This window comes from Suncus etruscus, chromosome 3 (genome assembly GCF_024139225.1).
Source record: "Suncus etruscus isolate mSunEtr1 chromosome 3, mSunEtr1.pri.cur, whole genome shotgun sequence".
NCBI classification, from domain to species: domain Eukaryota; kingdom Metazoa; phylum Chordata; class Mammalia; order Eulipotyphla; family Soricidae; genus Suncus; species Suncus etruscus.
In genome coordinates, this window is record NC_064850.1 from 34,868,634 (window position 1) to 34,892,295 (window position 23,662).

Consider the following 23,662-nt stretch of genomic DNA (forward strand, 5'->3'; position numbering starts at 1 on the left):
TGTGGCCCCCATATGGCACCCACAAACTTCTTTTCTAAAATAGGGTGAAGAGAACTGACTGTCAGCAGAAGGTCAAGTTCCATCGTGGCACAAAGTCTGCTCAGGCAGCCTGGAGGGTGGGGTGTGTGTGTGTGTGCACGGTGTTAGGCCACTTTCACCTGCCAGAGGCGAGGCTCGAATTCTGCCCTCCCAGAATGAAGTCATCTTTATTCCTACCCAGCACTGCACTGCAGCCAGAGCCTGGGGTGGAGAGATAAGTTGCTCTTGACAAGGGGCCACCCCCCCACGGAGGAAGGCATCAGGACCACTTGGGTTCCTTCCAATTCTATCTGCGCTAATTCCATTTGCTTGATTAAATGATTTGCCATGCACAATTTCTAAGGTAGCTTCTGGTCTCCCTGGGTGAATGGATTCTCCCGAGAAAAGCTAAGGTTTCTGGAACTCAACAGCTGCCACAGACGCAGCTTACAGATCCAGGCTGCCTCTCAGTGGCCCCACCTGCATGTTAAGAAGCCGCAGGGGAGACCTGGAGGCCTCGTTAGGGCTGAAGAATCAGAGATGGACTTTGTAGAATTAAATAATTAGCGATGGTGCTGGATGGAGAAGGATGGAGGCCTTTATTCTTAGGCCATGGCCACGTGGCTTCATCCCCCATCAACCGGCGGGTCTGGGGTCCAGGAAAGCGACGGGTATTGAACTCATTCACAGGCAGGCTTCAGGAAGCATCAACTTTATTCATGCCCTATCCACCACATGTGTAGCCTACATTATAACCTTTTAAGCATTCAGCCATTCTTAGCTAGCCCTGCATCTTAACTCCTTTCAGCCATCTTCCCTTTGACCTCCATGCTGGCAGAAGACCAAAAGCGCTAATCCTTTCTGATCAAAGCCTTATCTACCCTTTCCAAGACCCCTCCCAGGAAATGGGCGGGGTCTTGCAGGTAAGGTCATATTACCTAGGAAGAATGGGGGGGGGGGGGGATGAGGCTTCAGACTTGGCCACAGTGTCAGTGTCGCAGTGCTACAGTTAGTGGACATGGGGACACAGGGCCAAAAAGAAAAAAAAAAATCATTCTGCCAGGATCTGATTTGCCATTACAGTGGGGCAAGTATGACCCTGCATGTCACTAATCTGGATTCCATCCCTGATACCTCTTATAGTCCCCTGAGCTTGCTAGAAAGTGAACTATGAGTGCAGAGCCAGGAGTAATCCCTGAGCATCTCTGAGTATGGCTCAAGACCCACCCCCAAATGCCTCTACAATACTCCCCCTCAAAGTTCTCTAACAGGGGTCAGGAGATAGTACAATAAGGATGCATCCCTGGCACCCCTTTTGGTTCACCAAGACCCACCAGGAATGATCCCTGAATGCAGAGCCAGGAGTAAGCCCTGAGCACCATCGGGTGTGGCCCAAATTCTCCAAATCTCCCCTCCCCCAAAATGTGTTCTCTAGTACTGTATTCTCAAGTGCATTGGGAGCCAGAGTGACAGTACAGTGAATAAGGTGCTTGCCTTGCATGTGGCCAGACCAGGTTTAATATCTATATGATCCCTTAAACACCACCAGGAGTAACCCCATGAGCATTGCCAGGTGTGACACACACACCCCCAAAACAAAACATAATTGACTTTTTTTTGTATCTGAATAAATCAGAAATCTCTGGAGATTCCCCAGCCTGGGGCCACTGGGGCAGCTAAGAACCAGGCATTCGATTCTAGACTCAGCTGTGGGCAAAGCAGCGATTTCACCAGCTCCCCTGACCACCATCATCCACTGTTACTTTACCTTGAAGATCTCAAGGCAGCACAGAAAGGGGAGCAACTTGCCTGCAGCCCCAAAGCTAGTTGGCAGCATACTGGAACCCTGACCTAAAAGCTCAAGGGCGGTTCAATGTATGTGTGTGGGGTGGGGGTGGGGAGTTGTCAGTGTGCCCTGGCTGCCTCTTGGTGGTTCCTTTCCTAAGAATCCCTCCCCTTCAAAGACACACAATTAGGTCCAACAGCAGCAAACCAACAAGCCTGGAGGGTCTGTCGGAGCATGGGGAGTCCCAGACACAAACCGGATGACACTGGATGATAAAGAAATGCAGGCTATCACATTCTGAGCTGTCCCCAAATATCATCCCCTGATATTATCAGTGCTGTGACTGAGGCTGTGTGTCCACACAAAGACACCGAGATGCTCTAAGGGCTGAGTACAGGCTCTGCAGGCAGGAACCAGATGCCGAAACACCACCAAGAGGAAACACCATGTGGGCACCACACCCAGGGAGCACCCAAATCCAGAGAGGCAGAATCCCACAAACAATAGTTTCCTCACCCTAGAACTGCTAGAAGATAAGAAGAACACGAAGTGAAGCTCGGCCTCGCTGGCCAGCGAGTGAGACTTGCCCCTCACACAGGAACCTTCCCAGGGGAGCAGAGCAGGCTACATGTCCTATTATGTACTAGACTTCCACTGTCTCTCCTCCAAGATTCTATTTCCCTGACCTTTTGGTTTTCAGTTCAGGAGAATTCTTAAGTTGCTCACGTATGCTCAAAAAAATTTTTATTTTTTAAGCAATGTGTTGGGAGTAAGGAGGCAGGGAATGGACAGAGACAGTCCAGGGGCTGTCTTGTATGCAATCAACTGTGCTTGATCCCTGATGCTGCATCTAGTTTCCCAAGCTATGGCCAGGAGTGATCCCTGAGCTCAGAACACCACCAGGTGTGGCACTAAAACCAAACCAAAGCAACAACAACCACCACAAAAAGTCAGATGAACCAGGTACCTTCAATGCAGCAGTCATTTGCTGGCTTTATGAGAATCCAGAATTCCAGAACTCTCTCCAGCCCCTGACCACTTTCCCCTGAGGCTTCTTCCTGGCCTGCTAAGTGCAGCTACAAAGGAAGTTGGGCCCAGTCCATCCCGCTCACTGCTAGATTCCTTGTTTGCTTTTTCTGGGCAGGGGGCTCAAGAGATTTTCCAGGAATCAGGTGGGAAATGAATAGAAGGTAAAGGGAAGTGAGTGCACTGGTCTGAAGGGGAGGAGTTCTGATCTAAGCTTTGACCTAACTCCCTTATCATCCCTTTCTGGGGAGTCATTTTTCTTAAAATCTAATCTAACATCTTATGATAATTCCCCCCAATCACATTTTATTTTTGTTTTGGGGCCACACCTGTCTATGAGCCCCAGCCTGGCAGGGCTGGATAACAACCAAGAGAAAGGCAAAACAACAACAAAAACAAACAAATAAATCAAGGACTCCAACTGGCAAGGGCTGTGGAGGGTCACAGAAGAGTTTAGCCTGGGGTTTAGGGAGGGGGCTGACTTCTTTAGGGCTAAACACAGCAGCCAAGAAACAAGGTAGTTAGAACAGTGAGGGTTTTTTAAAAGCATACTGCACAAGAATTTTTCTGAAGAGGCATCATTAGCCCTGAATAACAGAGTGGGTGGCCCTTTCTCAGAACAGCCTTCTGCCAGCAGGATATTTGGGTAGGGAAGTCCAGTATCAGCCCGAGTTCTGGGACCCCTGATTTATGATCCACCCAGTGAAAGGGCCTTGTGGCTCTCCTCGCACACCTCCTCTGAGGTCTGTACCCACTTCTGTCTCCCAGGAGAAGATCACACTTGGGGCACCCTCTCTAATCCACAGGGGAATGAAGACTCTCTCTCTCTCTCTCTCTCTCTCTCTCTCTCTCTCTCTCTCTCTCTCTCTCTCTCTCTCTCCCTCCCTCCCTCCCTCCCTCCCTCCCTCCCTCCCTCTCCCACTCCCTCTCCCTCTCCCCTCATTCGATTTTATTTTTTGGTTGGGGGGGATAGATTTGTTATTGTTGGTTTGGGGTGCTCAGGGCTTACTCGTGGCTCTTTCCTCAGAGGTCACTCCTAATGATACTTAGGGAACCACAAATGATGCCTGGGATAAAATTCAGGTCAGCCACAAGCAAGGCAAGCTCCCTCCTTGCTGCACTCTGGTTCCGGCCCTGATTTTCAATCTTTACAGATGCTCTCACAGATCATGTCTCTGGGTGTGGAGGGGAGAGGGCAGCATCAAGCCTCAGACTGGATGCTAGGAAGTACCATGAGGGGACAGGGCCTACGAGGGGCTACTGTCACTAGCAAACATCAGTGACCCTGGCCAAGGAATCAAGCTAAGAGTCTTCATTTACAATCCCCAGGGGACCCCCAGCAAATGGGCAGTGTTACTCTGTCCCTTTGGGAGATAAGAAGACTAAGGCAGCAACACACAGGAACTTAAGAGAAGCTAAGACCTGGGACAGAACGCAGAGGCAGGGCACTTGCCTGGACTCCAGCCCTAGAAACACCCCACTTCACAAGTGGGAAGAAGAAAAAAGGAAAATAATAAAAAAAGAGGAAGAGGAAGAGGAAGAAGAAGAAGAAGAAGAAGAAGAAGAAGAAGAGAAGAAGAAGGAAGAAAAAAAGGAAGAAGGAAGAAGAAGAAGAAGAAGAAGAAGAAGAAGAAGAAGAAGAAGAAGAAGAAGAAGAAGAAGAAGAAGAAGAAGAAAGAAGAAGAGGAAGAAGAAGAAAGAAGGGGCCGGGAAGGTGGCGCTAGAGGTAAGGTGTCTGCCTTACAAGCGCTAGCCAAGGAACGGACCGTGGTTCGATCCCCCGGCGTCCCATATGGTCCCCCCAAGCCAGGGGCGATTTCTGAGCACATAGCCAGGAGTAACCCCTGAGCGTCAAACGGGTGTGGCCCAAAAACCAAAAAAAAAAAAAAAAAGAAGAAAGAAGAAAAGGAAGAAGAAGAAAGAAGAAGAGGAAGAAGAAGAAGAAGAAAGAAGAAGAAGAAGAGGAAGAAGAAGAAAAGAAGAAGAGAAGAAGAAGAAGAAAGAAGAAGAAGAAGAGGAAGAAGAAGAAGAGGAAGAAGAAGAAGAAGAAGGAGGAGGAGGAGGAGGAGGAGGAGGAGGAGGAGGAGGAGGAAGAAAAGGCCAAGAATTCCATTCACAGCTAAGCTGCTCTGACCTTCCTGGCCCCATCAGGCCTCCAACTTTCTCTGCGAAGGGCTGGGCCTCAGCAACTCATGACAGGGATTTGCTCAGGAGGTTGCTGAGACACCCCGAGAAGTCTGGCCAAGCCAACAGGGTGAAGCCTTCCCAAGGCCCAGATAGGCCACCAAATGCAACTAGTGCACTAAAGAAGCTGGACCCATTTCCCTTAGGCAGCAGGAAAGGGGACAGCTCCAGGGCACTGAGGGTCATTGATACAGGTGCATTGGGCCATTTCTACTCAGAAAGACTGAAAGTGCTGCCCAGTGTGAACCTAACAAGGTGAGCCAGGGACCCCAATCACCGCCATTCTCTCCTGGGTCTTGATTTAAGCTCTGCAGCAGAGTGGGTAAGCTGGAGGCATTCCGAAGACTGCCTCTGCTGGACACGATAGGCAAGTTCTACCACCATTGTCAGAGCCCACATTGGGGGCACTCACTTACCCGTTCAATCTCTTGGAGGTATAGAAGTGCGATGTCCCCCGCTTTCTCGTAGCAGGTAATCACGTCCTGTTCCCGGTCCACATGGAGGTTACTGGTCGAAGAGGAAATAGGCAACTTCTCTAAGCAAAGTCCTACAACATCGAACAGGAAAATGGAATGAGAGGTTGGTCGCAGAGCTTTGGTTTCTAACATGGCTCTCATCCAGAGGGACAAAAAAAGGAGATCCCAGGGTATGCCTTGCTGTCAAAGGTAGGCTCTCTCCCTTACCAGTTGTTTTACAAACAAAACAGAACAACAGAAGCAAGAGTCAGGGGCCAGGGTGAGGCTCAAGTGGTAGAATACAGGCCTTGCCTGAGTGAAGCTCTGAGTTAGATCCTTAGCATCAGGTGGTCCCCTACGCACCATGAGAAGTGGCCCCCACAACAACAACAACAACAACAACACACAAGCACATTCAATAATATACTTTCTTAAAAGAAATAGTCAAAAAGGTAAGGCACATTCTTGCTTTGCATGAAGCCTCTTCTCACTAATCCTGGTTCCATCCCTGGCACTCCATTTTGTTCCCTAAGCAAAGCTGGGGGGGAATGCCATTCCTGAGCAAAGCTAGAGTAGCTTCTACGCATGGTCAGGGGTGACATAGTCCTTCATCCCCCAACCAAACATCCATTATACAAAGAACACCTTTGCCTCTGATGTCCAGATGGAGAAGGTCAGACATTTCATTACTACACAGGGCTTTTCATTCAATCATGGTCCCAAGGTCATTACAGAGCTTTTACATCTATGGCTGTACTGCTGGTTGATACCACAAAACTGAAGGAGAGTAGCCAGCCTCATGCCTCGATGGATGACGAGCCCCACTGTACCACATCACCTTAATCTTCAAATGACCCCTCATGCCCATTCCCTCACCCCTTGTCTCACCCTCTGGTAACCAGCACAGTCCCACAAAGTCTAAGCATAGACTGATTTTTGCTGTGTTTTAGCAGTTATCATTCCACACACAAGTGGAACTACCCAATAATTGTCTCTCTCTTTTGGACTCATTTCTCTGAATGTAGTCACTTCCCAGAGTGTAGCCACTTCCCATGCCCTGCTCTCATAGGTAAAGGCAAGACTCCATCCTTGAAGAGTTGGGGCTCAGGAGTCAACTCCACAGTTAAGAAGATGCAGGTTCTACCCCTGGCAGCGCCCCCCGTACTGAGCACAACCTGGGTGATGCAGCCGTTGGCTCTCCAATCAACCTATCATGTACAGACATGACTCATGTGTGGGACCGCAAGCAAGGATGCAACCAAGGATGTGCAGGCACAGATTGTGACAACAGCAGTAAAGAGAAGAGGAAAAAAAAACAGCTGTGTGGTATTTCAGAGAATATTTAACACATACACACATGTGCACACACAATTTAGTCAAAGTTTATTAAAAATTGGGGAGGGAGTGAGGGAACCACACCTGGCTGTGCTCAGAGCTTGCTCCTGGCTCAATGCTTAGGGGTCACTCCTGGTGGTGCTGAGGGAACCATCTGGGATCAACCACATGCCAGCCAAGTGCCTTAGTCGCTGTACTCTCTTCCCAGTCTGTTTCAAAATGTATTAGAGTAGAGCTAGATTCATAGCATAAAACTAGCTGACAAATATCTTCCACTTCGCACTAGACGTGATATCAATGGACCTTCAAGTCCATTAAAATATTCCCTGGAGGCCTCAGTTCCAAACAACTTCAAGTTTGGTAGCCACCAGAAGATCATAGACCACCTCTCAACACCGGATAAGAAGACACCCACCCTGCTTAGTGGGCAAAGACATTCCCTGCCAACAGAGTACTCATAGCCAGGCAGGAAGCCTGAAAGGCTGAGATACTGATAATGATGCTAATAAGGAGGAAAAGTAGAGGCTAAAGCCACCTCTGGCCTCTGGCCTTGTGCTGGGAAGGGCTGGAACACTGGGTTCAGGTGTCCAACACACTCAGAGGCAGTGGGAGCACCTGTCAGTTTGCTGCTGACAAAAACGGGCTCTGTGCTAGAAAGAGATGCTCTGGAAAATCCACTCATCCTGGGGACCAACCACCAGAAGTGACTTGGCCCCAACTCAACAGATGAGAACCCAGGACTTCGGCATCCCACATGGCACCCAGGAGTCAAGCAGCTAATGCCAGACAGAGAGGAGTCCCAACACACCAGCATCTACAAGTGACCTGGAGGCTCAGGGAACCCTTTGAAGACTGGCTTCAGCCAAGGAGGTCCTGAGGATAGGCACCTCCACTTCTGCCCTGGAACCACCTGGGAATCTGCTTCTCTTCATAAGCGAGTGACACAGAGTCAAATTATGAAGGGGTGGCTGTTACTACTGGGTCACAAAAGGGGCAACTCAGTCGCGACTTTGTTCATTTTATTTTTTGGTTTGAGGGACATATCCAGAGTTATCGGGGATTACTCCTGGCTCTACACTCAGGAATCACTCCTGATGGGGCTTCCAGGGATAGAACCCAGGTAGACCATATGCAAGACACATTCAAGGCAAGCACCCTACCAGCTGTACAACTAATTCTGGAACAATAGTTTCCCCTGTTGTTGTTCTTGAGGTAAAATTGGCATGAACAATTCAGCTCTTTTTACTGTCTAGTGATGAGTTGGTTGTATTTTTTAGCCCATGGTTCACAGTGGAGTTTTGGTACAGTTCTAAGAGTTTAACAAAAGAATCATGTCATGTGTCCACCATAAGTACGTCATGCAGTACGTGGTAATCCACAGGTACCAGTTCTGAGCTCAAGGGTCATTCATGGCTGTGCGCAGGGGTCACTCCTGGCAGTGCTCATAGCTTGCTCCTGGCTCTGTGCTCAGGGGTCACTCCTTGCAGTTCTCAGGGCTTACTCATGGCTCTGCTCAGAGGTCACTCTATATATATATGTTGTTGGTTGATACGGCAAGCGCCTTATCCCTTGGCCTCTCTTCAGCCCATCAACAGATTTTCCACAGAAGCCCTTGATGAGTGAAGGCAGAGCCCTTCTATCCATTTAAATTTGAGTTTATATAAAGAAAGGAGCTGAGTCTTTTCAGATGGCTCATGATGCATTTTGTTCTTTTTCTTAATTTTTAACCTGGTGAAATATAATGAATGCTTTTCAAACATTAAGCCAAATTCCTTTCCTGACAGAAACTCATTCTTTGCTTGTACTGTTTGATTTGTTATATACAATATTTTCTTGGAATTTTCCCACATCTGTATATATGAGGAATATTTATAGTTTCATTGTGAAGTCCCTGTCTGGTTTTGGGATTAGGGTAAAAGTTAACCTCATAAAATGACTTGCAAAGTTTTTCCTCCTCTTCAATTCTCTTAAGGAGTTTATACAAGACTGTTATTTTTAAATTTTCTATTTGCTTTGTTTTGGGGCCACACCCTATGGTTCTGCATTCAGAAATCACTCCTGGCAGGTCCCAGAGACATATGGATGCTGTGGATCAAACCCAGGTCAACAATGTGCAAGGCAATTGCCCTACCCACTGTACTATCTCACCAACCCCTATATATAACTGTTGTTTTTTTTTTAAGTGCTTAGCACAATTACCAGTAAAGTTCATCTGGACCCAAAGTTTTCTTTTTGGGGATTTTTTTGGGGGGAAGGAATATTTATGAGGAAATTTCCATCAGTGTGGACCTAGGACCACTTGTTGGGGATCACAAAAGCGATACCCAAAGGTATTCAAGGGGCCATGCAGTACTTCAGCAGCTTTTAATTTTCTTTTCAGTTCACATGAATTTCTAACTTAAATTTTGGTTTCATCTTGTGGTTGTGGGTAGTGGAGAAACTTGGCCATGCTCATGAGCTCTTTCATGGCCATTTGCTCAGGGATCAATCTTGGCAGACTGGGGGACCATATGCAGTGTTGGGGATCAAACCCAGTCAGCTGCATGCAAGGCAAGTGCCTTACTCAGTGTGCTCTCTCTCCCTCTAGTCTCATGGTTTTATCTTTTTTTTTTTTTAAAGGTGGATTCAGCTTTCAAATGCTTAATGACTTGAATAGAATGACATTTTTCTGGTATTTATTTCTAAATTCATTGTTCTCCAGTCAGTAATAAAACCTAAAGAGGCTTGGAATTTTCAAACTGCATATTGCAGAGAAAGAACTGATCCTAGACAAGCTTCTGGGAGGCATCTTCTGAATCCTTGCCGTGTTTTTTATCTTTAAGCACGTGTGTTGCCAGCCCATGCACATGATGTCTGCACCCACATGTTGTCTGCATCTCCCTCTAGATGTGTATTTTCATACTTTAACTCTGGGACATGTACTAGGACTCTCTCTGCCTTTGAAGAAGTCTATATTCTCTCTTGAGTTATTCTCTCTTTCTGATCTTCTCCCTCCTTTCCTTATTTTTATTTCATTGCTCATTGCTCATCTTCTGAAATTCTTTTCTGTGAGGGAAGGTAACAGACCTGAAAGAGCAATTCCTTACTCCAGCCTAAGTCCATGGTTCCCTGATGAAAAAAAACCTTGGCTGGTCGGTGATTAAGTTTTAAAAACAAAACAAAAAAGAGTGCTTTTCATGAGGCATACATGAGGCATGCACTGAAGAATAGACTTTATATGCAGGAGACCCAGGTTCAATCCCTGGTACCTCAAGGTCCCTGAGCACCACCAGGAGGGACTCCCAAGGCACAGAGCTGGGAATAGTCCCTGAGCACTACCAAATGTGGACCAAAAAGAAAAAAAAAAAAGAAGATTTAAAGGGCTTTTAAAAATATCTGAGTGTGGGGCTGGAGCAATAGCAAAAGGGGTAGGGTGTTTGTCTTACAAGCAGCTGACCTGGTACAGACCCAGGTTCAATTCCCCAGCAACCCAGATGGTCTCCTGAGTCTGCCAGGAGTGATTTCTGAGAGTAGAGCCAGGAATAACTTTCTGAGCACCACTGCGTATGGTCCAAAAGCCAAAAAATATTTATATATAAAAAATAAAGTAAAATATTTGAGTCTGGGGCTGAAGAGATAGCACAGCAGTAGGGCGCTTGCCTTGAATGAGGCTGACCCAGGAGAGACGATTCGATTCTCGGCATCCCATATGGTCCCCCAGCCTGCCAGGGGTGATTTCTGAGTGCAGAGCCCTGTGTGCTGCTGGGTATGGGCCAGAAATCAATCAACCGATCAAACAATCAATCAAGTTTTAAAAAAAAATTTTTTTTTTGAGTCTGTGAATCAAACAGGATAGTTATATTGTCAATGTGATTCGTTGTAAATATCATACCCAAATATGGAAGACATGCTACACTTCCACAACATGAGGAAGACAGGCCCTGGATCGCTTCATGCCTAAATAACTTCCACCAATAAAAATTTTAGGCAGGAATGTGGCTCACTGGGAGAGCACAGGCCTTTCATACGTGGGTCCTGATCTCAATTCTGACACTGGGCAAAAAGAGGAGGGGGGTGGGCCTGGGAAGGCAGTCCCTGGCCACCATGGTTCTCAACAGCAGCTGTCTGACAATGCCTGATAAGTGGCTGAAAGAACTTGGAACTGTGCTAATGGCCCAATTGGCAGAAGATAATAGAAACCTGGCCTCACTGATACATTTCACCTTGAGGAATTTCTATCTTACATCATTGGTTGTAAGAAACTCTCTAATCAAGAGCACAATGGCTTTTCTGAGCTGGTGAGTCTTTCTAGTGAACGCTTTATTTAAGGGCGGCCGAGAGGATCTGGGACACAGGTCGAAGGTTATACTTGATCCCTCCTTTTCTTCACTGTGCTGTGGATGACAGCTAGACCCTCACATGTGCAAGACTCATTCTTCACCACTGAGTCACATCACGGGCTCAAAAACTCTCATTTTGTTAAATCTTGTTTCTGATCCAGACGATGATCAATCTCGGGAAATATTCCACTACATGAGCAAAGAATGTGTGGTTTATTATTGGATGCAGTAGCCTATAAATACCAACTCAGTCAGAGGAAGCTGTGTTGTTCCAAGACCTCCGACCTTACAGATCCGTTGGCCTGTCCCATCATTTACTGAAATTGATTTAGAAGTCTCCAGGCCAAACTGCCAGGGGTCGCTCATCCCCTTCCAGTCTAAACTCTGATTCTTCTTTGTTTTTTGTTTTGTTTTGTTTTGGGGCCACACCTGGTGATGCTAAGGGGTTACTCCTGACTATGTGCTCAGAAATCACTTCTGGCTTGGGGGATCGAACCACAGTCCATTCTAGGTCAGCCATGTGCATAGCAAATGCCCTACCGCTGTGCCACCACTCTGGCCCCATGAATTCTTATTCTTCTTAAATATAAAGTAAGAAGCTTTATGCTTCAAGCTTGCCTGAGTTATGAATGTAACCCCGCATGGATCCTACAGATACACTTGGAGCTGATGCATGATACTTTCTGGCCAGCCAGTAGTGTTTCTCCTCCAAGTAGATGCTGCCTTTGTCCTGACCCTAGGGACCTTTCTTTATGGTTCTGAGCATGCTTAGGAGTTTCTCAGCTCAGCATGACTGAAAAGCACTGAGCTAGGCCTTGATGTTTATTGCTTTGCATTGAGGAAGGAATTGGGGTGGACAGATTGTTTCACCAACTCCCAGGACACCCAAAGGGATTCTGACGTGGTGTGTGGGTCATCTCCAATTGGTTCATCTGAATATGCCTCCCCAAGGGGCTCAGATGGGGAGAATTTATTTTTGTTTTTTTAGACCTATCCATTAAGACCCCAAACTACTCGTGGTTCAGTTAACAGTGTCTCCTTGGTATGCTCAGGTGATCATGCAGAGCCTTGGGGCAAACCCAGGGCTTCATACATGCAAAACCTGCACTTAGTTCATTGGACTACCTCCCCAAACCCAGTTAGTGACTGTTTTAAGATTTTTCTTCCCTATCAATGGTTGGGAACAATTCAAAGTAAGAAGTGATTTGGCTTTGTTTTCTTTTATTGCTGTTTTATTGGGGAAGCACATACAGTGATACTCAGGGCTTACTTCTGGTGCTACACTCAGAAAATCACTACATACAGGGCTTGGGGAACCATATGGGATGCAGCGGCTCAAACATGGGCTAGCTGCATGCAAGGCAAGTGCCTACCCACTGTATTATGCTTTGGCCCCACATTTTCTTCTTGTTTCTTGTGCTTGGGCTCTGTTGAGCTTCCTGGGTCCTATAATAGCTTTCACAGAATCTGGAAAACATTGAACCATTATTTCTTCAAATTTCCTGCTCCTTTCCCTCTGCATAGGGGAGTCAAACTAGACACCTTTAATATCAGCATCTGCTTTCCTTCCTTCCTTCCTTCCTTCCTTCCTTCCTTCCTTCCTTCCTTCCTTCCTTCCTTCCTTCCTTCCTTCCTTCCTTCCTCCCTCCCTCCCTTCCTTCCTTCCTTCCTTCCTTCCTTCCTTCCTTCCTTCCTTCCTTCCTTCCTTCCTTCTTTTCTTTTCTTTCTCATTCTTTCTTTTTTTTTTTTTTTTTTTTTTTTTTTGGTTTTTGGGCCACACCCGGTAACGCTCAGGGGTTACTCCTGGCTATGCGCTCAGAAGTTGCTCCTGGCTTGGGGGACCATATGGGACACCGGGGGATCGAACCGCGGTCCGTCCAAGGCTAGCGCAAGCAAGGCAGGCGCACCTTACCTTTAGCGCCACCGCCCGGCCCCTCTCATTCTTTCTTTTCTTTTCTTTCTTTTTGTTTTCCATTCTTTAAAAATTTTCTTCTGGAAACATAATGAAAGGCTTTATCCTAGGCTTCATCCTAGGATCAGTGCAAAAACCAAGACCACCAACTATAGAAGACCGAATAAAACAACAGTGATGAAAAAGAACTTCTAGAACCGTAAAGAAAGACTCCATCCTATGACCTGTGACCTGTGCAAATACCAGGATCTCTAGCTACAGAGGCCTGATTTTATCATTTACGATGGAGTGAAAGTTTCCAGACACCACAAAAGGACCTAAGGCAGAGTAAAAGAACAGGTACGAAGCCTGTAGTTATTCCTATGACAGTGTACTTCAAGGGTTGAGAAACCCTGTATTTCTTAGGCCAGGGGAATTCCCTTACTAAACTGCCCAATATTTACTGTGCCCATGCAAAAAAAAAAAAACAAAAAAACACAAATTTTTTTTTCTTTTTGGTTTTGTTATTATTGTTGTTTTATTTTTATTTCAGGACTGTGGTTATTGTATGATTGTTGTCTTTACTGCTGTGGTGCTTTTCGGGTTTGTTGTTGTTGGGTTTTTTTTGCATTACTGTTATGTTTTTTCTTCCTTTTTCCCTTCTCTTAAATTGATATTGATAGCCTCTAGAGAAGAACTCCTCTCATTTTTTGCTTGTTTGATTTTTGCCCCATTTTATCTTTTTCTTTCCTTCAAACAGAACCATATAACTTGAACCATTTTGTTTTGCCTCACAAATTAAGGGGGAAATAATAAATGATCAGACTTAAACACCAAACCCAAAGCCAATGACAACAGAATCGATACCCAATCTACAACAAGCTAGACACAGAGGGGACCACTTATACTATCAGCCTGCGGGGTCAGGCAAGGGGATATGGAATGCATGCTGGGAACAAAGGTGGAGAGAGGACAACATTGGTGGTGGGAATGCCCCTGATTCAATGTCACTATGTGCCTAAAATATTACTGTGAAAGATTTGTAATCCACTTTGGTCAAAATAAAAATTATTATAAAATTTAAAACAAAAACAATGCCTATCCAGAAGTCTTCCACACACCACAAAAGCACCACCGGGAAAATAAATGAGCCTGAGCAGAGTCTATAGTTGATCCCATGACAATATACTCCAAGGACAGAGAAACCCCATATTTCTTAGGCCAAGTGAATTCCTCTTTGAATGACCCCAATATTTACTGTGCCAGGGTAGGAGGGAAAAAACAAAAATAAAAAAAGTACAAAACCTCGGTTATTTTTTTATATATATATTATTTTTTTATCTTCATTTTTTATTATTATTATTTTTTTTATTTACCTACCTATCTTTGGTAGATTTCTCTGTTTGGGTGTGATTATTGAAATTGTTGTCCCCAGTTATACTTTTTTTTTTTTCTCTTCTTTTCTTTCCTTTCTTTATGTGCTATGCCATGTTTCTTATTTCAAGACCATAGCGGTTTTCGTTTTGATTTGTTTTTGTTTGTTTCTTTTTTGTTTTTGTTTTTGTTTGTCTGTTTTTCTTTGTTTTTTTTTTTTTCCGCTTGCATGTTTTTTTGTGGTGCTAATCGATATAGCCGGAATCCTCACTGGATATTTGACACTGCTTTTGGTACGGGGGGGGGGGGGGGGGGAGTGTTTCACCTTCTTTATCTCCTTGATCTCTCAAAGCGTTGATGAGAGCCCCTAGAAGGATTCCGCACATTTGCGGCATATTAGTCTCTTACCCCAGCTTATTTCTTTTCTCTTTTTCAAACAAAACCATGCATCTTGAACTAACTAGTCCTACCTCCAGTTAGAGGGGGAAATAAGGGAGACATCAAGACCAAACAGGTGCAAGACTACTAGGTAAGTGGGTCAGATACAGAGGGGACCACATATTCTAGCCGCCCTAGGGTGAGGGAAGAGGAAATGGGAGGGAGGACAAAAATGGAGGTATAGGTAAAGACAATCTGGTGATGGGAATCCCCCTTGCTTTTATGTAAATATGTACCTAAAATAATATTGTCAACAATATGTAAGCCACGATGATCAAAATAAAAATCATATTAAAAAAAACAAAACAAAACAATGCCTATCTCGAATTCAGGCAGGGGATGGGAAGGAGGGAGGGATGCACTGGTGATGGAAATGTTGAACTGGTGAAGGGGTGTTCTGTGTATGACTGAAACCCAACTACAATCGTGTTTGTAATCATGGTGCTTAAAAAAAGAATTTATATTAAAAATATTTAACAATAAAACAAAAACAAAAACATTAAAAAAATGGTATCAGGAATAGATCCTAGGGCCCATCAGGACAAAGCAGAGACTCTACCATTTAGAGCCACAACCAAAGCCTTAATGTTCTTTCCATTATATATATTTTGAAATACACTTTCACTTTGGATAGATTTTCACATTCTGTAATTTTTTACTTTTTCAATATAGTAATACAGTCAGTGATCAGATCTATTGTATTATGCATCTCAGACATTACATTCCTCATCTTTAGAAATAAGACTGGGGTCTAGTTCTAAAGTTATTGCGTGGATCACACATGCTCAACAGTGCCGAGACCTAACCCAGAGCCTCACATATGCAGGGCAGGGCACATGCTCTACCACGTGAGTCATATCCCCGGCCCAATGTGGCTCTATTTTTAACATCCTACTAAACCTTATGTGAACATAAGGAGTACAGTTATAATCACTTTGAATGTTTTCCCCATCCTAAGTGCCCAATATCTATTCCCGTTCCCTTTAGTGCCCAAGTTGTTTATGCCATTGCAAAACAGAAAAAAAATGGAAATCACTCCACAGCCTCTCTCCCAAGTGCTCTCTGCCCCAGCCTCCCCAATCTCTCTCTGAAGATGAATATAAGCAAAACTACAGTGACCACTTGGCAGAACATTCCAGAACCAGGCGAAAGCAAGCGCTTGCTGAAAGCTGCCTAACTGTGCTAGGAGTGGCTCACTGGTGCAAAATGAAAACCACCACAGACCGACAGGAAGAAAAATCTCTTTCATAATCTGCCTCCTGCTAATATGAGAAGCAGCGACATTATGTGCATGAGGGTGTCCGGGATTTAATATCAAGTAAACAAATTTCACAGCGTGTGACAGGGATGGAAGAAACCGGGTCTGCTGTCAGCTGCACCTGGTCACTCATGAGCATGCAGGTGCCCTGTGGGCACATGTAGAGCCTGTGGGCACAGCCCCATCCGGTTCTGCACAGTGTGGCTCTGTGTGTAGGTGGAATTTCTGAAATGGGGAAACCTTTGAAAGCCATCATCTAGGATGACAAGCCATGGCCATGAGAAGTGGAGGAAACCATACCGCTGGTCTCCGTGTCCCAAGGGACAGAGTCAGGTGTTCTTTGCTCCACTGAGGCAGAGAGGAGGAATCTTGAGGTTCATGGTGGCAAATAGATCAGCAAAACAAAGCCAACCCTTGCATGGGTGACATCCCTTGCAGGAAATGCTGTGTCCTTCCTTTCACCAAAGGTTAAGGCTTTTACTCTGCGTGTACGAGCTGCATCTCAGTGATAGCAGAGTCTGGACAGTGCAGTGCATTCACAGTGATGCTTACAGCACCTCTGCAGGACTAAACAGTTCTCATAAGCTCAAAAGATGAGCTGAGTTGTGGGAAGAGCCCAACTTGGCCATGCTGAAATATCAATAGACCTCTCTCTAGTCTGGAAAGCTCTCTCCCAGATTCTGTCATTACTTGATTATCTAATTTGAGTTTATTTTAATGGTTTTAGGCCCACATCTGGCAGTGGTCAGGGCTTACGCCTGATTCTGCACTCAGAAATAACTCCTGGAGGTGCTCCGGGACCATATCAGATCCTGAGATTCGAATCTGGCAAGGATTTGTGCAATGCAAGCACTTTAATACTGTACTATCAGTCCAGTCCCTATTTTTTTCCATAGAAATGCATCAAAAAGGTGAAAAATAGATGCAATAAATAGTGCCCCCCAAAAAACATGCACACCAGAAATAGTGAGAAGACTGACTTGATAAATAGCTCATGTGACAGTAATAGCAACTGATTATCTCCAAAATTGAGGCTGTGTGCCAAAAAGTAAAATTTGCAACCCCTCTGACCATCAGCAGCTTTAAAGTCCAGGTGGAAAGTGGCTGACCATGGGCTGAGATTCCAAGAACACTGAGTCACTAAACCCCAAATTGATCCCTAATACAGGAGGGAATTCTCCCAGACAGACTTGCTTCTGCAGGGCCTTTCTTTTTTTTTTTTTTTTTTTTTTTTTTTTTTTTTTTTTTTTTTGTTTTTTGGGCCACACCCTGTGACGCTCAGGGGTTACTCCTGGCTATGCGCTCAGAAGTTGCTCCTGGCTTCTTGGGGGACCATATGGGACGCCGGGGGATCGAACCGCGGTCCGTCCTAGGCTAGCGCAGGCAAGGCAGGCACCTTACCTCCAGCGCCACCGCCCGGCCCCCCCTGCAGGGCCTTTCTATGAAGAGGAACACACATGTTAAAAGCCAAAAATAGGGCTGCAGAGACAGTACAAAGGATAAGTCACCTATCTCATGTGTCGCTGCAGCCCACCAACTCTGGTTCAAATCCCAGCCCCACATTCAGTCCTCTGACCCCGCCACGCATGGTCCCCGAGTGCAGAGCCAGATTTAGACCCGAAACAACCCCCTAAGAGTCAGTGACAATACATGTAGAGCCTTCTAGACTGCTTCAGTTTGTCTTGTTTCCTTTTGAGGACACATCCAGCTGGCTCTGCACTCAGGAATCACTCCTGGCAGACTCAGAGGATCATATGGGATGCTGGGAACTTAATGCAGGTCAGTAGTGTATAAGACAAATGTTCCAGCCCTCCTCCAGCCCCTTTGACTGCTTTTGAAGTTCTGGGTAATTCTTTCTCCTGCTGGTTTCATTTAATCTGGAGGACCTTCAGGTGCAAAATAAACAGAGGCTAAAAGGAATGGTAGAGAGCAGCTCAGGCTCTAGGTATAAGCTCAGCAAAAAAGAAGACAATGGTGAGGGGGATGGAAGAAAAGCGAGCCAATAGGGCTGTGGGGGGGCACACCCACCTCTGAAGGGCCAGGAAGCCTGTGGCTATTCCCAGCCTGTTCACCTGCAATTGGGGCTGTGTTCTGGGGCCACCAAGACCACCCATCCCCAGTGGAACTGGGATGCAAGGAGGTGGGGGCTGCTCCCAGGATCACTCCCAGTGAGCTGGGTGTGGCCAGGACTGCCAGAGGAACAACTGTTCAAGGCTCAAACATGCTCTACCTCTGAGCTGCTCTTAGGAGGTGTGACTTGGGACACAGTGAGTGGTACAGGGGCCCTGTCTTCTGCCTCCCTCCACGCCATCAAAGATTCTGGAAATGAGCCCCCACCTTCTCTCCCCCGGGGAGTGCAGGCCCTGCCGGGACTGAGAGAGGGGAAACCTGCACCCACCACGGACATCCCTAAGGCCCTGAGACAGAAAAACATCCCTAAATCCATCGGGGCCATCTAACTGTGGGGTCCTGCTACAAGGAACTGAATAGATGCAACAGTAGTCTTGCTTCACTGATGAGGCCCTGCTGCCCACCTGGACTCTGACCCGTGCCTGGCACCTTCGTATGGAGCCTGAAACTGGGGCTCACAGCCAGCAGGATCCATCCAGGATCTATGCTCACTGCCAGTCACGCACAGTCAGAGCTGAGCACGGCAAAGTCCAGAGCAGAGCCCAGAGCAGCGTGTGTCTTTCCAAGAGGCATCACCCACCCCTGGATCCAGGCGTCACCCCCCTGGCTCTCTGACAGGCACCTGCTCCTCTGGGGACTCCCTGCATGTGAAAGCAGAGCCATGGGTCCACGTGCAATTCCAGACTTTGGGAAACTGACTTGTTCATTGTATTAAAGTGAACAGAGAAGGGCAGGAGAGTGGGCTGGAGAGATAGAACAGTGGTAGGGCATTTGCCTTGCATGCAATTGACCTAGGACAGACGGTGGTTCGAAACCCAGCTTCCCATATAATCCCTGTGCCCACCAGGAGCAATTTCTGAGTACAGAGCCACGAGTAAACCCTGAGTGCTGCCGGGTGTGACCCCAAAAACCAAAAATCAAAAAACCAAATATATATATATATAAGGGCAGGAGAGCTTGCCTTGTACATGGCTGACCTGAGTTCAATTCCCAGCATCCCATATGGTCCCCCACAGAATCAGGCATTGTCAGGTAGGCCCCCAAAAGAAAAACAAAATATGAAATAAAATAAAATGAATGGTGCGTCCTTTTCCTAGGATGTTATGCAAAAATGAACAGTGACAAACAGACTTGTGTGGCCTGTATGAGCCTAACATCCAGGGTCACTGCTGTAGAACGTGGCTAGAAACACTGTCACAGGACACCAGGGCCACGCTGTCCCCACCCTGTGGCAGGACTTCAAAGGCAGCCGGCAGTGTGCAGGGATCTCAATGTCCACAGAGGGAAGAAGCTCCAGGGAAGAGTCTCAGCTGCTCCAAGTGGCTCCTGGGATCAGGCAGGCTACAGGCCTGTTGTCACCTCGAATGTGGCCAGATGCCCACAGGGGTCAGCTGCAGCCAGCTCAGGGTGAGGACACAGCGTGTGACCAGGGGAGAGGGATAGGCCTACATCCTGTGTCAGGATAGGGGACATGGACAAAGCAGTCAGATGGGGTGCTGGGGTAGCCCCCAGTATCCCCAGCTTCTGTGGCTGCCTCCATGATTCTTAGGTGTCTGGGGCCAGGAGGTCCTTGCAGGCTGTTTTATAAGTTCCTGTTCCTTCCAAACACACACACACACACACACACACACACACACACACACACACACACACACACACACCATACACTAATCTATCTACTCCTTTCCAGAAACATACTCAGAAAACAAGATGTTACACACAGACACACAGACACACAATTCATACACAAAATCCATTCACACAATTTATGTACACATTGTCTCCTAGATTAGTTAAGGCTTGATCCCCAAAGAGCTCCCAGAGCAGGAAAGCAATTCCCATTCCCCTGTCCCTTCAGGATGGGGAAGCAATTCTGGTAGTATCTATCTGCAGCAAATAATCCACACAGACAGGAGGGTAAAAAAAAAAGGCGAGAAGGTCAGACACAAAATCCTTTGTCAGCCTGCCAGCAGCTCTGAAAACCAAGAGCTCCCTAGCTAACTGCAGAAAGGACCCTGACTTCCCAGCTCATCACCTATTTATTAGGATCTGAACAGCGCCCCCACCTACAAGGTCGTAGGTGGGAAAGCAGGCAGGGAAATAAATACCGAAGAGAAATATTATAAAAGCCTCTACATAGGGGCCAGAGCGGTGGCGCAGCGGTAGGTTTGCCTTGCATGTGGCTGACCTAGGACAAACCATGGTACGATTCCCCAGGTGTCCCATATGGTCCCCCAAGCCAGGAGCTATTTCTGAGCGTATAGCCAGGAGTAACCCCTGAGCGTCATAGGGTATGGCCACCCCAAAAAACAAATAAACAAAAACCTCTATATACTTAACATACACTCATAAATACACACCAACACTGACACTCAGATACACTCACACAATTCATATACATAATTCATGCATACATAATTTACACACACACACACGTCAAGAGGCTATTTGCAGACTCACCACCAACAGCAGATACATGTCCTTTCATGTCCTTTCTAGGAGCCGTAGAGATAGCACAGTGGGAAGGGCTCTTACTTCCAACAAGGACATCCCATGTTGGAAGCTCAGCACCCCATAGAGTTCACTGAACACTGCCACTCTTAAGACTCTGGCATCAGTCTCCACAGCACAGGGGGCTGCCCCGTGAGCCACTGCTGGCTCCCAGGTCAGGCCCCATCTGTCCTTACCCAGGGTCCACTGTCCTGTCAAGATGTCTGTGTTAATACAGTAGCTGGCACTCACAGATATGGGAGAGCATGGGATGACGGTGGCCTCATGTCACCACTGTCTTGTTATCACCCAGCATGACAGAGAGGCCTCCAGCTAGGAGCACTTGACTCATCTTACTTCTCCACAGACTTTTTTCAAGAGCTTCTGTGAGCTACAGCCACATGCCATGCAATTTAGCTGTGCCCAGCGCACATTACTGGGCTAGAGAGCAAATAGGTGGCAAGAGAGGCTGTGTGAGGCCCTGGGTTTGAGTCCCAGCATCACAAAAGAAATTATGTGTACATCACTCACAGTGGTTGTTAGGACTTCACACAGACGTGAACCCTTACAGCTCCAGAACTAACTCCTGAACCCTGTTATCACCCTCAGAAGTAGCCTCATGCCCATTAGCAATGACTCCCACACCGCCCCATCTTCCAGCCCCTGAAAGGAGTGTCCACTGTCTCCCTCCGTGCCTGTGGGCTCTGGGGATCTCCCAGCAGTGCGGCTGTCCTTGGAGGGCCCCGCCCATGGAGCACATGTTCAGGGCCCGCACCTGTTGTAGCTACGATGGAAATTTCCTTCCTTTTTCGCTCACCTCCAAGTAAAATTCAAATAGCATCAAAATCAATGGTCCTCCCTGTGATATTCCTTACATTTGCGATTCTGTTCAGCTCTGTCTCTACCTGGTTCCAGACACATCACCTTTTCACTGCCAATAGAGTCCCCGTGCGGACAAGGCAAGCTCATTGAGTAGCTCATCAGCGGGCAGACATTTGGGTCATTTTCACTGTGTGGACTCTAAGAAGAATGTTGTTCTGAATGTCCTCATACTATTCTTTGGGGATCTATCATCGCTGGACTACTGCAAGTGTGTCACACGCACATACACACACACACACACACACACAGCATACGACTTGCCAATTCTTATCTACATATTATATAAGTGTAGACTTATTGCTTATAGCTAGGGATAAGATAAGGAGTATGTGATAACCCTGTTTTTTATATTAATTTTAGTCCTTTTTTTTTTCTAAAATCATTACCTATTGTCAGGGGCTGGGACAATAGCACAGTAGTGCACTGCCTTGCAAGCAGACAACCTGGTTTTTTTCTGACACCCCAAATGGTCCCCTAAGAACCACCAGGAGTAATTCCTGAGTGCTGAACCAGGAGTCAGTCCTGAGAACCACCAGGAGTGGCATAGATTAGATAGATAGATAGATAGATAGATAGATAGATAGATAGATAGATAGATAGATAGATAGATAGATAGATAGATAGATAGATAGATGGATGGATGGATGGATGGATAGAGAAAGAAAGAAGAAAAAGAAAGAAGAAAGAAAGAAAGAAAGAAAGAAAGAAAGAAAGAAAGAAAGAAAGAAAGAAAGAAAGAAAGAAAGAAAGAAGAAAGAAAGAAAGAGAAAGAAAAGAAAGAAAACAAGAAGAAAGAAAGAAAGAAAGAAAGAAAGAAAGAAAGAAAGAAAGAAAGAAAGAAAGAAAGAAAGAAAGAAAGAAAGAAAGAAAGAAAGAAAGAAAGAAAGAAAGAAAGAAAGAAAGAAAGAAAACAAGTCATAATCTGTTCCCAAACCACCAGTGTGAAGGAGTTTTCGAGAAGCGGGACAGGGCTCACGGAGCTACTCTGCCACTTCACTCACACAAAGGCCACACAAGCTCCAGGGACTGTTTTTCTCTTCATCACGCAAATGGGAACATGGTCCTTGCAGCAGCTGGACCATAAAGAGACACTAAATCAACACCCAGGACTATAGCCAGTCTTTCCCGCGTGGATGCCAGGAGTTAAGTGTTTCAAGGGGTGATGGTAGCTGAGGATTACAGAAGCATCCAGAACAGCCATCCAGGGGCCAGCATGATAGTGCAATGGGGAGGGCACTTGCCTCGTACAAGGCTGACCTGGGTTCGAGCCCTGGCTTTCCGTAGGGTCCTTGAGCTTGCCAGGAGGAGTGATTCCTAAGTGCAGAACCAGGAGTAACCCCCCGAACATCACTGGGTATGGCCCCAAAACAACAACACTAATAACAACAACAAAAACCCAGCCCCTTGCACTCTCCCTGTTCAAACTAAGCACTTCAACAATCTGACACAGCCCCACCATACCACACCCATCCATCCTTGGTTCTAGTCTCCCAGCTAGAAACATGTCCCAAAGGTCACCTGTAGCTCCTGAGAGCCTCCAACAGAGAGGAAGTCCTGGCAGCTGTTACCTCACCACTTGCTCTAGGCTGGGAGAGACTGGAGGGAGCCCCCACATTGCAGTGGGGACACACACTAGTGTCCATGCCTCACTTCTCACCTCTGGGCATCACACAAGGCAGAAACAAGGGCTGGTCCCCATTCCTCTGCTCAAACCCCCAGCTTATGAGACTTTCTCCCAGCACCTTCATATGGTCCCCTGAGCACTGGCAGGAGTGATTCCTGAGTGCAGAGCCAGGAATGAGCCTAAGCATCATCAGATGTGGGTCCTCCCTCAAAAAAAAAAAAACCTTCCCAGCTAATCCATGGAGTGGGGTGGGGTGGAGTGGGAACCCCCACTGGACTCCTGGATCCCTGTAAAGACCATCCCACTTGCATGTGGGATGCACAGAGGACAGAGCTAATCCACAAAGAATGACCTAGAGCCAAAGACTCGGGCTCTCTCAACCCGGTCACCCCCGAAGTGTGTGTCCCCAGGGTCTGGGAACACCCACCAAACAGCTCTGCAGGGCTGCAGTG

At 46.6% G+C, this 23,662-nt stretch overlaps 1 protein-coding gene across 3 annotated transcripts in view; it reads right to left on the reverse strand.

The window, feature by feature from the left end:
- TTC7B (tetratricopeptide repeat domain 7B) overlaps positions 1 to 23,662 on the reverse strand; it is a 224,021-nt gene that overhangs the window by 153,561 nt on the left and 46,798 nt on the right. For all 3 annotated transcript variants that reach the window (XM_049769780.1, XM_049769779.1, XM_049769781.1), the window contains exon 4: positions 5,431 to 5,561. In XM_049769780.1, the coding sequence (XP_049625737.1) occupies positions 5,431 to 5,561 (131 nt within the window). The remainder of the gene's footprint in view (positions 1 to 5,430; positions 5,562 to 23,662) is intronic.